General features: G+C 42.5%; 1 protein-coding gene across 1 annotated transcript in view; it reads left to right on the top strand.

The window, feature by feature from the left end:
• The window catches only part of LOC117006370 (acyloxyacyl hydrolase-like), a 137,117-nt gene that overhangs the window by 41,405 nt on the left and 78,704 nt on the right, over window positions 1–17,008 (top strand). Inside the window, exons 7-9 of the mRNA XM_033078763.1 lie at window positions 2,091–2,186; window positions 6,633–6,693; window positions 7,784–7,883. Coding sequence (XP_032934654.1) covers window positions 2,091–2,186; window positions 6,633–6,693; window positions 7,784–7,883 — 257 coding nt within the window. The remainder of the gene's footprint in view (window positions 1–2,090; window positions 2,187–6,632; window positions 6,694–7,783; window positions 7,884–17,008) is intronic.

The following is a 17,008-nucleotide window of genomic DNA, read 5'->3' as shown; positions in this document are numbered from 1 at the left end:
CCTGTCTCTCTGCTTGGACTCCTTTTCGTCTTGACTTGTAGACAGCAAGATTGATAGATGAACATCTGACCTTGATAAAACTAGAAAGGAAAGCACAGAAAGACTGTCTGTTTAAGTTATCATTTAGATAATTTAATTTTTCTGAGCCTCCAACCTCATGAATAAAATAGACATAGAAGTCAGGGGATGGGTAGTCCCTATTGTCTGTAGGTTGTTCATGTGTGTTAATAATATGGCCTTTATGCAATGACTTTCAGATGTGTTATGTTGTGTTTTCAGGATGTGCAGTGCCATCTCAGTCCTAAAGGCTGCAGTCTGTCCAGAAAAGGCTATTACCATGCTAGGCTGGCAAAGGAGTCAGGGTCTCTTTTCTGTCCCTGAGGCCAGTGCAGGGCATGATTTGCACTAAAACAGCTGAAGTCTCTTGCACTCTTTAACATCCACCCCTACAATTGTGGGAGTACTGGATGTCCTATCCCCAGGAACATTTGAGATCAGGTTAAACAGGGCTCTGAGCAACCTCATCTAGGTGAAGATGGCCCTGCTCACTGCAGAGGCCTTGGACTAGAAAGGTCCCTTCCAACCCAAACTATTTTATGATAAGGCTGTAGTTAAACCTGGACCAGAGGGCTCTGGCCTGTTCTTTGAGACCAAGACCTGAACATGCTATAGCTTTCATCTCTTCCCTTTACTTTTAGTTTGGATCTTTAGTATTCAACTTTCTGGGTTTTTTTCCAGCTATTGTGTTTTTAATTAACTATTCATTCCTGGGAGTAGTTAGCCTCCAGCTATTTGGGGAGTTGGGGAGGGGGGCAGGAAAGAATTAATGTCTTGCTTCAGGGTTTTTCTTGGTTGTATCTGTCTCCATTTATTCTTCAATTCTTTTAGGCTGACTGGAGGTAATGGTTCTTAGCATGCTTTATAAATCATTCTGCAAAGGATCTTGAGTGAGCCTTTTATTTAATAAGTGTGGAGAAGTGGGCTTTTATTCCTGCAAAAGAGGTGACAAATTCACTGTGATTTCTTCTGGATTACTGTATTTGGGATAGAAGAAGTAATAGAAGAGTCAAAAGTATTGTTTTTACAGCAAGTTCTAGCTGCCGTACTTTACTTTAGAAGCATCAGTTATTTATGTTGAAAAACAGCATTTTGATTTAATAGCACATAGGTATGGGTGCTTGGAAGGAATTTAGAAGCTCACTTTGAAGAGTTGGGCCACTCTAAAAACCTGAACATTAATGTTCTTGAGCTTTGGAAAAAGGTGAGTCTGCAGCCACATCAAATTTCTGAACTCACCTCCATTTCTAGACCCTGCTAGAGCAAGTCTCAGAGATGAGATTGCTTGCACAGAAGAGTAAACAGGATTCGGTTACAGGGATTTCAAAGAGAAATCTTTATTCAGGCTGCTGGAAACTGGCACCCTGGCTCCTTGTGTCCTGTCTGCGTGAGATACCTGCCTCCCTTGCACAGGCTGTGATTCTGAGCTGGGCCATCACTCTGGCTTGCCGGATCTGTCTACAGTGGGCAGACTTAGCATTGCCCAAGCTATATTCCTCATAAAATGATGAAGCCACCACAGAGAAAGCACAATGCTGACCTACAGCAATTTAAAATTTACTTGAAATGAATACTCATCATGTGGATTTTGAACTGTTGGACTATGGACTGTTCCATAGGCATCACATTGGATCTATTTAATCCCCAAAAGAGCAGTGGGAAAACTGCTGCATATGTCATGAAACACTTTGCTAGCCCTGTTTACACCCAGATTACTGATGAGAAATAACCAGATTTGTAGGTCATGGGAACTGATTTCTTTCCAACCACAGAGGCAGAGCAGAACAATCTGTGAAGACATTTTGGTTTTAACAAATGTGTAGCCAGGCTCAGCATCCCTGTGTATGCTGAGCATTACTTCACAGGAAAGTCTGTGAAAAAATGATGCTATGGATGCTCTGTCATGGTCAGCATATATGTCTGTGGTGTGGTTTCTCTTCTGCAGGCAGCCACAAACACTTGGTTTCCGGTTTTAGTACTTCTCTGTGTGGCTTGTGTGGATTCCTTCTTTTTGATTTTTTGTTTTCTTGAAGGATGTGTGCTTGTGGTGTCTGTCATTGAACAGCTTGCACAGTGGCACAACAGTACAGTAAAGGCAGCTGTGGAGAGACTGTGTGACTACATACCTGGTAAGTACCAAATAATGTGCCATATGTTGTGTTGGTGCTGATGTATTTCCCTGTTAATTAAAAACTCTCATGGGAAGGCTGAAAAAACTTTATCCACCTCTTGTGCAGTATCTCAAATGTGTGTAGCTCAGAGATAACAAATTGCTATTTACAGGAAAGTCAATAACATGGCTTCACTTAGATTCAGAGCTGGGATTTTGTCCTAAAGTTAGAGTGAATGGGGCTGTATTAAGCCCCACACACATGTAAGCACCAACACATGAAGACCAGTTCCCTTCCTTTTTCTCCCCTTTGTCTCTTTTGTAACAGCTTAAGAATAGATTCGCTGTATACCCCACTACACCTCTTGCTTGTTGATATGGGTCTTTATAGCAACAGTGAGATGAAAATGTTTTCAGCAGGTATGGGAACTGCTATTGTAAAATTTTAAAAATGAGATTAGGCTGACAGGTGTAAGATGTGAGCATTTGTTGTGCATAGAAAAGCTGAAATTTAATTGGTGATACAAATTTCAAAAATTATAGATATTCTATGTGAATGCATGTAACACTTCCCTTTTTCTGCCCCTTATTTCATCTACCCAAAGGAGGTTGGAGCTCCACATGCACACCCCTAAATAGAGAACAGTTTGAATACCAGAATAGCTTTCTGTCTCACAGACCAATCCTATAACTATTTAAGTGACTAGATCTCACATTCATGATATCTTTTTAATGTCATTAATGTAAAAAGATGGCTTAGGATTCTTCATTAAAATGTCATTTTTATATGATTTCATGAATTGTATCTCTGAGAAATCATCTCATGCTGTAGACCTTAGTTTCACAGAAGATATGTGTATAATATTAATTCCCTCCTTTCCAAGGGAGGATTTCCCAAGGCAGAATGGGCAGGGAGCTAATTGCTAGGATTAATTCGTTGATAGAATGATGCTTATCTGATTTCTATTCCAGAAGTCATATCATCAGTGTTTTAAATTACAGGCACATACCCACGATGTTGCAATTAGAAGCACTGAGCTTGCTATTAAAATACAATTTTCTTCTTTAAATTATGACATGCTAACTCTATGTTCATGATTCACTCCAGTGGACCTTGTTCTTCTGACATGTCAAGATATTTCTTTTCAGCTGCCATTTACACACATAAAATCCTATTATCTCTGTAGCTGAATTTGTATAATCCAGCTACCTTCTGAGATGCATGGATATATCCAGCAGAAAAAAACCTGACCCTGAACTTGAAAGGAGTGAAAAATCCTATGGATTTTCTGGGAGCTACAGTGTAACCTGATTTATCCTCTCCTGGGAGGTGAACACTGCAGCTCATCAGGAATCAGCAGCTTCCTCTTGCTGCTTGAAACAGTAGGAAAGCTTTGTATGCTCCTGAGGAGCAAACCTACTAAAGCAGGTCATGCATTTCACATGGAGAAACAATTTCATTATTATGCACATGCCTACAATTGATAGCAAGAATAACTGCAACAAATTAATAGTAGCAAGGCTTCTCCTAAGGCATAAAAAGGAGTAGGACTCCAAAAACCCTAGAAAGTGGATTTTTTGGAGGGCCTCCTATAATTATGATTACAGTCAAGTCAGGTTTGGATCAAGCCTTCTGTAAAGTTATGTGATGTTCAAGAACAAAAAATGCTTAGAGAAAAAGAGAAAATTTCAGTACCTGTCAGTCCCACTCAATCTCACAGGTTGTGTAGCAAACAGAACCACAGCCTCATTTGTATGGAAATACTTGCAATGTGTGTGACTCAAGCAACATGGCAAATAAACCTATGAGAATAAGAACAGTAATGTCATGAGCGAAGAAGGCTCTTCAGCAGATAGAAAGGCCAGGTCGAGGGGAAAGGGCAGTATTTACAGTGTAAGAGGTGTTGTTAGCAAGAATGTTTGTTTACCTGGATACTGACTGTTTGATGACACAGAGGTATCTGACACCCAAAATGTGCTTCAAGACCCTCTGCTTCTGGCTTTGCCTCTGAGTCATGTTCTGCTCTATGTCGATCACTGCTGTGTAAACGCTAGAACTCAAGTGCAAATGGCAACATGATAATAGCATCTTTTTTGCAAATATTTGTCCTCTGGGATTCAGCCAGTGTTTGTGTTTTCAGGACTAGGAAGGAAAACCTCCTGGACTGTTCTTAGAGGATCTAAAGGATCTTAGGGAATCTCTTTTACCTGAAACGAGTATACTCTACATTTTCTCTAAATTTTTCAGAATTTAGTTTTATTTAAGCTTTTTTCTTGCCTCTGAACACCCACAGTCATTCATCATTTTTCTCTTTCTCTCCCCCTCTCTTCTGACTTATGCTGCTTCTTCCCAATAGAGATTTCTCTCTGCAATATCCTCTTCTTGTGTATGTTAGCAGAGCTGGAGGTTTGAGAACACATGAATACAGCCTGGCTCCAATGGCGAGTCCTGTAAACACTGTCTGTGGCTTTGGTCTTGGTGTTTTGTTGAAAGCCAAAGCCTCAATGGCATCTGAGTCTTCCAAGAGGACTTTATGTGCTCAATGATAATTTAACATTATTACTATTCCTTTTACCTCCCATCATTTTTTACACCATGGGGTAATTACATGGTAAGTTTTCTATATACGTAAGGAAATTAGTGGGACCAGCAAAACACCAATATCAGCTCTCCAGAGCTGATAAGCAGCCAAACTCTCTTCTCAGATACCAGGAGAGGTTACAGCAGCCAGCTGGCTCCTCCAGAGCCAAAAATGTTGTGGAAATCAGCTGGTTTGGAAAACTCATAAGAGGACCGTCACTTGTGATGCACTGGAGAGGTGTTGGGGAAGCCAACCAAGTTTGTCTGAAGACTACTTTAGGGAGCCAGGTACTCCACTGGCAAGCCTCATCAGAGCATATTCTAGTCTACAGTGATGCAAAACACAGGGTTACTGATGTCTTTAACATCTTTCATTTTAGGTGAACAAGAATAAAATCTACTTCTAGTCAGGAGACCAATTTTTACTTCTAGGAGCAGATTGCTCCTAAAGAGCTAATAGTAAGGAGTTATGTGGCAAAGGAGGCAAACAATGAAGCTAATGACTTGATTGAAAAAAAACACCAGTCATAGGATAAGAAAAATCAGCTACTCTAGTTAAGCTGCTTGCAACACCATGAATAGGAGGGTGCTGGGAAAATTATCTCTTCGTTCCCTAATATGCCTTCCTGGTGCCAGTCTTCCTTTCTCAGGTGTTGGTTGCCAACTGGGGTGTCTGCAGTCCCAGTAGGAGACCAGCTGTGGGAACAGGAGCACACTCATGCTCACCAGTGGAGGCCCTGCCACAAGCATTTGTACCCTCCAGACAGTAAAACGACTCACCCTGTATACAGCAGTCCTGGGTGTGTCCAGCCTGGCACTGGTTAAAATGGAATATTCAGCCCAAAGTTGGAGGGAAGCAACTGTTTTGGGTGTGTTTATGATTTTTCTCTGGGAAAGATGAGAATTCTCTGTGCTTTCTTCCCCAGGTACAGATAGTTATCTGTCTGGGTAATAGAGGTGCAAGAGAAAATGACAACTCTAAGGAGTTTGAAGAGCTGCAAGTTTGTTGTCATGGCACTTATGTGAACCTGTCTCTTATGACATTTCACGGCACCACCCCAGCTGGAGCAAGGCCTGACACCTCCAGGATTTGTGCATTATTAACCAGCTCTAGTCTGTTCAGGCCAAGAAACAGGCAGCTTTCCCTCTTGGGAACTGTCAGATCAGTGCCGTGCTTGTATTCAAACCCCCATTCTCCCTCAGTGTCTTTGCTCGGGTGCATGGATCGCCTGTTATTTTACAACAGTACCTTAAAGAAATCTCTGACGAGCTGTCTTATTGATGACATGCTTTACACATATTAAGGAAACCACCCGAGCCAGCATCCTAAAAAGGTACATGGCTGTAGACTGTGAAAGGAAGCCAAATGAAAACTGTCAAGTGTTTCTTTGAATGTAATTACTACTGCACAACTGCTGCTCTACACAAAACATATTCTCATAGGTCCACAAGCCCCCAGAAGCTCCAAGACAGTTCTTGGAGTAGCATCAAGCCCAACATCACTTTCTATGCTTTGTTTATGTGTTTGTTTTTCTTCTTCTTTCAAACCTACTGAGATGTTTATCTGCTTAGAAGATGCTGTGGCATGCACAATTTCTTTTGACTTTTCCATTATGCTATACTCAGAAAAATTAACAAAAGTTAGTTATCCTTTTTTGTCTTTATCATGTGATTTACCTAAAGCCAGAAGGGTTTTAGGCGAGATTAGAAGCTCAGATTTTCCCATTATATGGTCTTACACTGAGATTAGAGATTCACTTGCCTTCCTCTAAGGTAAATCAACATTCACCTTAATGAAAGAACTGCTGCTGTATTTTGACAGCTATGAAACCAGTTTCACCATGCTCAATTACTTAAAAAAATAAATAAAATTCTATTTTCTAGAAAAACTGCAAGGTTTCTGTTATGTGCTTGCTGAACTTTACGGACCACACATAGCTGAACTGTAAGTATTGCTGTGTCCTCCCAGATTTTTGCTTAGTTTGTTCTTGACATGTAGAGATGTGCTGTCAGGGTGAAGTGGAGGGATTTCACTCCTAAAATTACATTATTTTCAAAACAGAGTGATTCTGGTTTGGCATTTGTCACAGCTATTCCTGAGTAAATAAACACGGGCTGCCACTGGTAACCCTTTTAACCTTTTTTAATATTCCATTTAAATCTCATATCTGGCCCACCTGATATCATTATCTTTTGAAATTCAGCTCATTTGGTTGAGAGAGGAATTTGAATAACTCACGTAAGTGAGACAGGTTCTATAAAATAACACTGTTGTTGCTTGGCTCTTGCTTTCTATTCTACCTTCAATCAGACTTTTTAATTGTCAGCCCCTACATGCTCTCAGCCCTGACCTTGATATGCACTCTGGGGAAACCTACTATATAATCTAAGTGATTAAAAAAAATAAAATTTAGGTCATTTTATTCCCCTTTAAAGTTGTTAATTTAATTAATACAGCTTTTACTACACCTTCTTCTTCCATAGGGCTTTTATTTTTGTTTTTAAAACTAGCAAGGAACTGCAAAGTGCTTACAGAACTAAGAAGTGCTATAATCAAATATCTTAATTTAATTCTGGATTATCTCAGAGGTGTGTCCCAAAGAGGAAGAAACAATCCTAGCACTCATGCTTGATAATTAAAGGCTAAGAATCTTTGAAGGATTTCTGGTTATTTTGTTATGACTGAACATTCATATGTGCTGAATTGCATATGCATTAACTTTAACATTTAAATCTTTGTCAGGCTTATGACTGATTAAAAAACTAGAATAGTTATAATGCATTTGATTCAGGTGCTGCATGTAGACCACAGTCCTTTTTCATCATCCTGGGTTCCAATTTTAAATGCTGAGTAGGATGTCGTGGCAGAAAGTCATTAGAACCCAACACTGTACTGAGCAGCAGTTATGGGCCATGGTGAAGTGAGCTGAGATGATTGTGTGGTTTGAGAAGATTTAGCTTCCCATGGAAATAGCTTCTGCTTTCAAGAGCCCAGAAGAACATAATTGTCTTTGTTTATGCACCATTTCATTCAGCATAGACAGGAAAATGAATGCTGATGTGGTTTGCCATTCCTTGAGGCTGTGTAAACAGGATCCAGGACAGCTGCTTTGTCATCTCTACTCTCCTCCAAAGGTGAGTTGGTTTCCCACTTCTCTTAAAACTAGTGATTGTGGAATGTCTTTTAAGCTGAAATTGAGCAGTTTGAAGGCTTCCACTACACGTGCATTGTCTAGGAAATAAACATTTAGAGCACAGACATTCCTAAAAAATGTCTGTTTGAACAAATGGTGCATAACACACACTAGCTGTATGGACCCTCATCAGTTGAGGGTGTGTGGGAGTCACAGGGCCAAATTCTCCTGTGCCAGTCTGGATCAGAAAGGAGGAGTAGGGACTTTATTGTTAAGCAGTGTAAAGCAGATATCCCAAAGCAGATACTCAGCTGAGGTTCATCTATGCCACCATGTTACCATGGCACAAGTGATCCCCACATTGCCTGATCTGCTGTTACAACCTGTGTGGGCAAAAGTTACCTGCTGCAAATGCAGGGCTATTTGACTTGGATTAGTCTGCAGTGTAAGAGGTTTAAGCTAATGTGCGTTATCTTTTGCCACAGACTGAAATCATATTTAATTACCACCACTTCTCTGATGTACAGTTACTTGTAAACACATTTGCATGTCCTTGATTGCATGTCCTAGACCTTTGCAATACTCTACACATACACATCTGTACAGGTGTCTAAATATGTGCTGTTTGTTTTGGGATTCTTTTGGTTGTGAGTAATTTTTTCCATCCCAGCTACCATGCACATCCAGTCACACTATAACCTGTGAGTGAAGAAGGTTGTTTGGTGGTGTTGAAAAGCAAGCTATTCACTTCAGCACCTATTTTTTGGAAATCTTTTTCCCTGCATCTGGATGGAGAAAGACATATTTGATTTTCCAGTGGCCTGTGTGAGATGTTTCACACAGGATTTAGTCTGACAGTTGTTGAAATCAGGTGATATTTTTATGGGTTTCAATGACTGCAGTTCATCTCCAAAATGGATTTAGTTCTGCCAGTATTAAGGTCTGGAGAAACACTTGCCTTCCAAGAATGGCATTTGGTTTATAGCAGGTGTGAGTCTATGCTCCACGATATGTTAACATGGAAATCTACAGATGTGCAAACACACAGGGGTGAAAGAAGATGAGTGCGAGTGGCAGAGAGGGCCCACACTAACTCGGCTCAGAATATTGCCCAAACTTTATCAAACAGGTGCCATCAGAAATCCCCCATCCTGAACTGTCAGAAATGCAGGGTGCCTCTTGAGGTGAAAGATGATGCAGGCAATGAACTGCACTTGGAGAGATGGGCTCACCACGGCTGCACGGTGAGTTAGGCTAATGAGCCTGGAGAAAGGGGCTTTTTAAATCAAAGTGGTTCTTGTGAAGAAATTAAAACACCTGTGTTGAAATGTTAGGCTGATCAGATAGAGAGGAAAGGATGCCACTCATGGGGTTACTGTCACATCATTATGAGGTCTTACTCATCTCCCAGTGCAGGTGTAGGACCAAAGTGCTGGCTCCTTCCACCTCCAGCAACCACTTCAGTGAGTGCACTGTCCAGAAGAAAAACAGCTGAACATAGTAAGACTTTGGTTTATTTTTTTTAAACAAAATTTGGACTCTTTTTTGCGTGGCCTGGAGACTCTCCCTCAGAGTGAGTGGCTCAAGCAAACCCTCTTCCAAGTGGTAGTTTGTCAACAGTAATAAGGGAACTCTACCAACAAAACCATTTTTTTTACACTGTGCTCTTCTTTTTGGCTCTTCTCATGCCCAGAGAGAGCATGAGGAGATGGGAGGAGCAGAGCAGTGCTTGGAATTCATGCTCAAGTGGTTGATAAATTGCCCACAGTAACTCTGTGACTAGTCAGACTGAGTAAAGATGAATTATGGGTGAAAAAAATTCATATGCATTCAGGGACACAGGTGCATAGAATGCAGTTTACCTTACATTTGCTTCTTTAGTTTGTAATTTGATTGATCACTTCAGTTTTGAGTCTGCGAATGTTGGCGCAGTCCCCTACCAAGTGTTCAAACAAGACTTTAATACTAATGACTGTTCTGTTCAACTCTATTGGTTTTCAGGTACTTCACTTATTAATTTAGACTTTTGGATGCCCATTTTCCCAGAATTAGTATCATATTTGTACTGGTAAAGGGAGTGAAAGAAGTAGTGTTACTTGTCCTTGGAAGGCAGTATAATGCCCAGATTTTAATTACCTCTAAAGTGGAAAATATCAATGTGTATCTGCTTTTTCCATCATTAGTTTATTTTCTTCAGTTTGTGTGCTCTTGCTTTAGTGAGGTTATGGGCTTTGAGGAAGAGCCCCTGCTTCAGAAGCCTTTCAAACTATCTACTTAATGGAGACACTGCAATCTGTGTAAATGATATGTGCATTGTTTTACATACTTTCCTCATCTTTGACAAATTAGCCCAATTTTTTTTTTTTACCTGGAGCTATTAGCACGCTGTGGTTATTCTGGAAGACTTTGCTCTAATTATGAATAAAACATATTGCTCTGTTCACATGGAGCTCAGTGTTCTCAGCATGGAGCTGGAGCAGAAGGGCATCCGGCCTGGGCAAGGGCAACCTCCTGTTGCTGGAGCTTGGGCAAGGTGGGCTGCTCTGCTGGGAAATTTCAGGAGCAGACCTCTGATGTTGATGGGGAACATTGGAAGGGGCCCTTGCAGCTCCTGGATCACCAGCATGACTGTGCAACCAGATGCCCCTTGTAATGGGTCCTGTGAGCCCCTTCTTGCCCCTTCTTGCCAGTGGCTTTTAGAGCAGAGCAAAGGTTCTCCTCTGCCCTTTAGTATGAGGGTGGCAACACTGGGGTCTCCTTCAAGTAAAGAAACAAACTAATAGGGCACATCAGAAGTGAAGGCTTAATAAAGGTGGCTGAAAAGTGGACAGTATCTGAAACTGCTGTGAAATGCTTTGTGGCTGAAGGTATATCGTAATGTGCTTTGTGGTTCAAACCACATCAACAACAGATATTCTAATATGGGCTGTAGCATCACTCCAAAAGACTGACCATAGAACAGGCATCCAAGATAGCTGGTTTAGGATGACTGGATAATGTTTTAGCCAAAAATGTTTATCAGCTCATATGCCGGAGGACTTTTTGCCCAAGATTTTGTAATACAGGAATGCTCCTCTAGTGAGTGAAAAGGGCTGAAATAGGGTAAAGAGTTTTATGCACTGCCTACCAAGTTTCTTTTCTGACCCTTGGAACAAACAGGATTGCAGGAGATTATTCTCAGCTTGTCTCCAGATTGTTTTAAGCCACCTGGCTTGTTTGGTTATATGACAAAAATTTAATTGATTTGCTGGGGCCAGAATAATGTCTTGACTTCAGCACTGTTGTTGTGCTCTAGTAATCACTAAAACAGTCTGTGTTGGAAGTTTGTACTCCATCTTTCTGCCTTTCAGGGTGCTTCTTCTGCTTCCCATCCCTTTTATGCTCCACATTATGAGAGACCTTTCGGCTGCATATTTTGTCCTTATCTCCATCAATAGGTTTTTGGCAGAAGACATTTTGCATCAGCAAAAATATACATATTTATGCTCTTATAATTTTATCTTGCCAGCATAAGCATCACTGCCACAAGCACTCATGATGGTTTGTGTATCTTCTTTCAGGTCTTTCACTGACTTTCTACAAAGCCACATCCTTCATGGATATTACTGTAGTCAGCATGCTGCTTGACAAAGTAGGAGCCAACCAATTCTGGCAAAAATAAACCCTTTGGGGTTTAGTAAAATAAAAATATTTCCGCTGTTATCTGTCATTCATCTTTCTCAGTAAAAATGTAAGCTTCTTCCTGGGAAGTGAGACAGAACCAAACTCCAGGGTCTACATTCCTAATTAAAAGCAGGCTACCAGTCAAAAGTAGACTTTTGGGACTGGGAGCTGTTTTTCCTTCTTTTGAGACCACAAGCAGTGAAGCAAGCATCTAGGAGTCAGGCTAGGTCCTATGGAGCGAGATGCCTTCCCTTTAGCCTTTGTTTTTGGAAACAAGTAAAATCCACTGAAATGTGAGTTTTTGCTATAGCCTGATACTGAGCCCTGAAGAAACTACCTATAGACAGGTAATAGCAAAAGGCACAGCATGAGGGTTAGTTGCTCCTCTTTTACTTGTTCCTCTGCATTTCCTCTGCTCTTCTTCACTGACACAAAATAGAGTAAAATAAACCCTACCCCAATTGAAAACCCAAACAACCCCAAACAGCCAAATCATACAACCCAAACATTCCACCAAATAAATTGAAAGGAAATAGGATGACATGGGGTTTGCAAGGTGGTGCATGCATGCAGCTGTGTGGTGCCAATGTAGAAGCTGTCTCAGGCATGACCCTCAAAAACAAGTCTTGGACAACCCACAGGCACAGAGATATTTGGGGTGGGAGTGTAGCAGACAAAAGTGTGAGGACGAGGAAGCACTGCTCACAAACAAATCCCACTTTTACCTGTGCTATTTGACAAGCTTTTTAGAATTTTACTATCTTGGTACAGTAATTTCACGATTATAAGACGCACCATTTTGACTAAAATTTTGGTCCAAACCTGAAGTGCGGCTTATAATCAGGTGCAGCTTATATATGGACAAAGAACAAAAAGTTGCTGTTTTAGTTTGGAGGACAGGTGTCTGCTGAGAAAGACAGGAACTTCTCTTTGAAATGGAGAATGTAAACCCCCACCCTCCAAATTAATATAATTTTGAAATCAAGGGGCTTTCAGGCAAAAATATGGGAATTAGGAATAATAGTTCTTTGCTAGGGAAATTGAAATAGAAATACAGTACTACAAAGGAACAAACTCCAAACCCTGACAGAGTACAACCTGACACCCCATCAGGCAGGGTATTGGTAGCAGTTCGATTAAATGGTGGCTGCATCCTCCTGCAGTGACAGATGTGATTCAGCTGAAGCAGTGCTCCTGTAGAAGGTGCAGTTTCCCTCTGGAGGTCCAGTGGTGATGTGGAGAAATCCAGTTTTCCTCTGGAGTCCAGTGGAGAAAGGGGCTCCCTTAGCGTCCCAAAACCTCTGTTTTTATCTTGGTAAGAAATGCTGGGCTCTTCCCCCTGGTTGGAGCAACTTCCAATGGGATGAAGTAATTTTATCAGTCACACAGTGGGACTCAGTGGGCCATTAGCAGAAAATGGCTTGTTGGAGGAAGGAAGGGTTGTGAAAAGATAAAGAACAATGCTCTGCCTGGTTTCAATGGATGGCCCATTAGCAGAATATCTGCCATTGAGATAAGGATCACTGCCCCCACCCTCAACAGATGGCGATAGAATAGATACCTTTTATCACACCCTGTATTGTAACATGTGGCTTATAATCAGGTGCAGCTTATATATGGAAAAAGAAGGAAAAGTTGCTGAAACCCAGAAGTGCGGCTTATACTCAGTGCGGCTTATAATCATGAAATTACTGTACTCTTGGTTGAAGGATTATGAAAATGAGAAGTGTAACTTGGAGTGTTTTTTAAATATCTGGTCTCCTGGGAAAAAGGAGACACAGATTGAAACTGCACCCTAGGCCTCGCCTGCCTGCTCCCCAATTACCCTGCAGAGCTGGCCTGGGATGCTGTTTCATGTAGAACATAAGATATTAAAAGCTCTTATCCCAGGGTTGGTATTCTGCTTTATTCTTAGGCTTCCATGTGGTCAGAGCGAGAGATGGGGATAAAGAGAGAGCCCACACGTGGGCTCAGGGTTTTTCTCTGGGTCAGGAAAGGGGAGGGGTCAGCCTTGGCTTCAGGCCAATCCCATCGCAGGGGTCAGTCCATTGGTCTTGTAGGGGTTACAGGGTTAAAGGGATATACCATTCTTAAAGCAGTAGGGTATTGGGTTACAACATCTCACCCTTTTTTTGTTTAAAAGAAGAGAGAAGGTTATTCTGGATACAACTTAAGATCTTTCCCACCACTTGGGGTTAGTAGGGGCTTTAGATTGTTTCAGGGTTTTCATCTCTATGTGATTAACCATGGCGACAGAGGGCATGAGACCACTAATGGCCTTGAGAACCAAGTGACGAAGGATTCCAAATGCCAGTATTACAAGGAAAAGAATAACAAAGAGTAACAAAATAGTTTTGACTATTGAAGTCCACCACCCCATGAATCCCCAGCCCTTGAACAGTTCGTTGAACCAGTCTTCAGATTCTTGCTTCACTTGTCCGATCAAGGTTTTCATGTCTCGGAGGGCAGCATGGACATTAGGAGCTTTCGAGGTCAGGTTCATGCAGCAAAGTCCTTCAAATTCCTGGCACTCATGTCCATGTAGCAGCAGGAGAAAATCTATGGCAGCACGATTTTGGAGTGTGGCCTGCCTGGTAATTTGTTCGTCTTCTAGGAGGGAGCTGATGGCAGTGGATGTCAAATTTGCCTGTTTGACTACCCAACACTCTAGGTGGCCCAATTCACCCAGAGCCTTGGCTGCCGCTGCCCATGGAAGAAACAGGGATACAGCAACTCTTTTAGATTTGGCCCAATGAAAAATTTCAGAGTCACAATCTTTGTCCACATTGTTCGCACTTCTCTTTTGGATTTTATTTACTGATTTGTTTTTATGAGTCCAATCTTTAATTAAGGTTTCATTGGGTGCCAACAGGGACAACCGCCCAAAGGTACATGGTCCTCCTAAAAGCTTAGAGGGAATTCCTGCCCATGCCTGATCTCCACAAATCAAGAACAACCCCTTAGGGAGGCTTTTGGGACTTGTGAGAGATGGGGAGTTTGCTGCAAGGTGACTTAGAACCCCGCACCACTTTTTGGCCGTGAATTCCTCTCTATATTGTATTACATTGTGGAATCCTTTGGTGTCAGAAGGTTTTGGATAAATTACAAGCTGAATGCAGTATTGTGCTGGATAGGAACCTAACAGCTCTAATTCCTGAGGTTCCTGAGCTGCTTTTGGCAAATTGGGCAGCAGTTCCTCCATAGGATTCTCTTCTGTATGCTGCCTTTTAGTTTTGTATACTGAAATTGTGTGTATCCCGGGAATTTCATTGTGCATCTCCATTGCAAAGCTGGCTGAATATTCTCCAGCTTTCAAGGGAACTCCTACCAGGCAGGTGGACATAGGATTTTCTGCTGCTGCCGAGGACAGGCATATGTTTTCCTGTTGGAGTGTCTTTGCCAGGGTCACCCAGACGTTTTGATGCGGCTGAGGGACGATCCATGCAGCTGCCTGACTGTTCAGTGTTAACAGGATGACAACTTGGATAGGGTTCATCATGAGTTGAGTGGAAGGGAGGTATTCTCAAAAGAAAACAAACATTTTAAAACTTGTTAAAAGTCTCTGAGTCTGCCGGGAGGTCATCTTCTGTGTCAGTTCTCTCTCCTCTCCGGCGGCGTCTTCTTTTCGAAGCAACTGCGACTTGCTTCTCTTCCTCTTCAGCTGGAGCTGACTGTTTGGGGACAAAAGGCTTCACCCATTTCTGGGGAATCCACCGAGGGCCTGAGGGAGTGGATACACACGCATAACCACGTCCCCAGGTAATAAGCTCATAGGGACCTTTGGTTTCCCATGTTTCTGGATCCCTAATCAAAACTGGTGGATGCTCAGACAGCTTGAACTGTTTGCCACTGTTAAAATGACGAACCACAGGAGGATTCATGTTTTCAAATGAACAGTTCAAGAAATTGATAGTGAACAGGGCTTTGCACAGCTTCTGCTGTGGAGACATCCACACAGTTGAATTGCTCTGTCTAGCCAGAACATGCTTGAGCGTCTGATGTGCACGCTCAATCACAGCTTGGCCTGTGGGGGAGTGGGGGATGCCTGTCTTATGTTCCACTCCCCACTGCTGGACAAATTCCAGGAACTCCTTGGACACATACGCTGGGCCATTATCTGTTTTGATTTCCTTAGGGATCCCCAATACTGAAAAAGCTTGCACTAGGTGTTGTTTGGCATGCACAGCTCTTTCTCCTGCATGGGCAGAGGCATAAACCGCACCTGAATATGTGTCAATGCTTACATGAACATATTTGAGGAGACCAAAACTGGGAATGTGTGTGATGTCTGTCTGCCACACCTCACAGCTGCCAAGGCCTCGGGGGTTAACCCCTGCACCTAGCGATGGCATGGCCTGGAGCTGGCAGCTGGGACAGGTGGCCACAATGGCTCGAGCCTGACTCCGTGTTAGCTTGAACTGACGGATCAGACCTGGCACATTCTGATGGTATTGCTGGTGGCTCAGCTTTGCCTGTTGGAAGATATCTGGGAGGCGTGCTTGTTCTGCTGGGGTGGCAAGGGAGTCTGCCTGACGATTCCCTTCTGTGATCTCACCTGGCAAATCGGTGTGTGACCTCACATGCATCACATAGAACGGATGTTCTCTATGAGAAATCAGATAGATTAGTTTTGACAGCAACCTGAAAAGCTGCTCATTGTCAACCTCTTTCAGCACTGCCTGCTCCGCCCTGGACACTACTCCCGCTACATAAGCCGAGTTACTCCCGCTACATAAGCCGAGTCTGTTACCAAGTTGATTGGCTCTGAGAACTTCTCAAAAGCTCTTACCACTGCAGCCAGTTCAGCTACCTGAGGCGAACCCTCCACAAACTCAACATCAGCTTCCCAATGCTGAGTCTGAGGATTTCTCCAAGTCATCACCGACTTGTGGGAAGCCCCAGAAGCGTCTGTGAACACTGTGAGAGCTTTGAGTGGTCTCCGACTCCTCTTCTCACGAGGAATGAGGTGGAATTCCTCATTGAACAGCTTGTGAGACGGGGCATGGACTGATATTTGTCCACTGTAGCTGTCCAGAGACAACTGAAGACTGGCATTGCTCTGGAGCAAGTGCTCGAACATCTCCTTTGTCAGCCTCTCAGGAGAGTTCCTTCCCTCCTCGGAGAGTTTGACTGGAAGGTGAATACATGTGAAATCACAACCTGCCAGCTCATACAGTCTCATCCTTGCCTTACGAATCAGCTGAGCTATGAGTTCTTGTGGCTTAGTGATGGTTTTGGATCTTTGGTGGGAGAGGAAGACCCACTCTATGATTAAGAGCGAATCTCTCTGCCCCTCGATCCACTGGAATATCAAACCGTGTAAGTGTGGCAGTTTTCCCAGAATTATGAATTTGAAAGGCAGTTCAGGCTTGTAGCGATGAGCCTGCCTCTCTGCCAGAGCTTTCTGTACCTTTTCGATTGCAGCTTTTGCCTCTGGGGTCAGTTCCCTGGGAGAAATCAGCT

Source organism: Catharus ustulatus, chromosome 1 (assembly GCF_009819885.2).
Source record: "Catharus ustulatus isolate bCatUst1 chromosome 1, bCatUst1.pri.v2, whole genome shotgun sequence".
Classification (NCBI taxonomy): domain Eukaryota; kingdom Metazoa; phylum Chordata; class Aves; order Passeriformes; family Turdidae; genus Catharus; species Catharus ustulatus.
The sequence above is the reverse complement of the archived record's forward strand: the minus strand, read 5'-3'. Positions and strand labels throughout refer to the sequence as shown.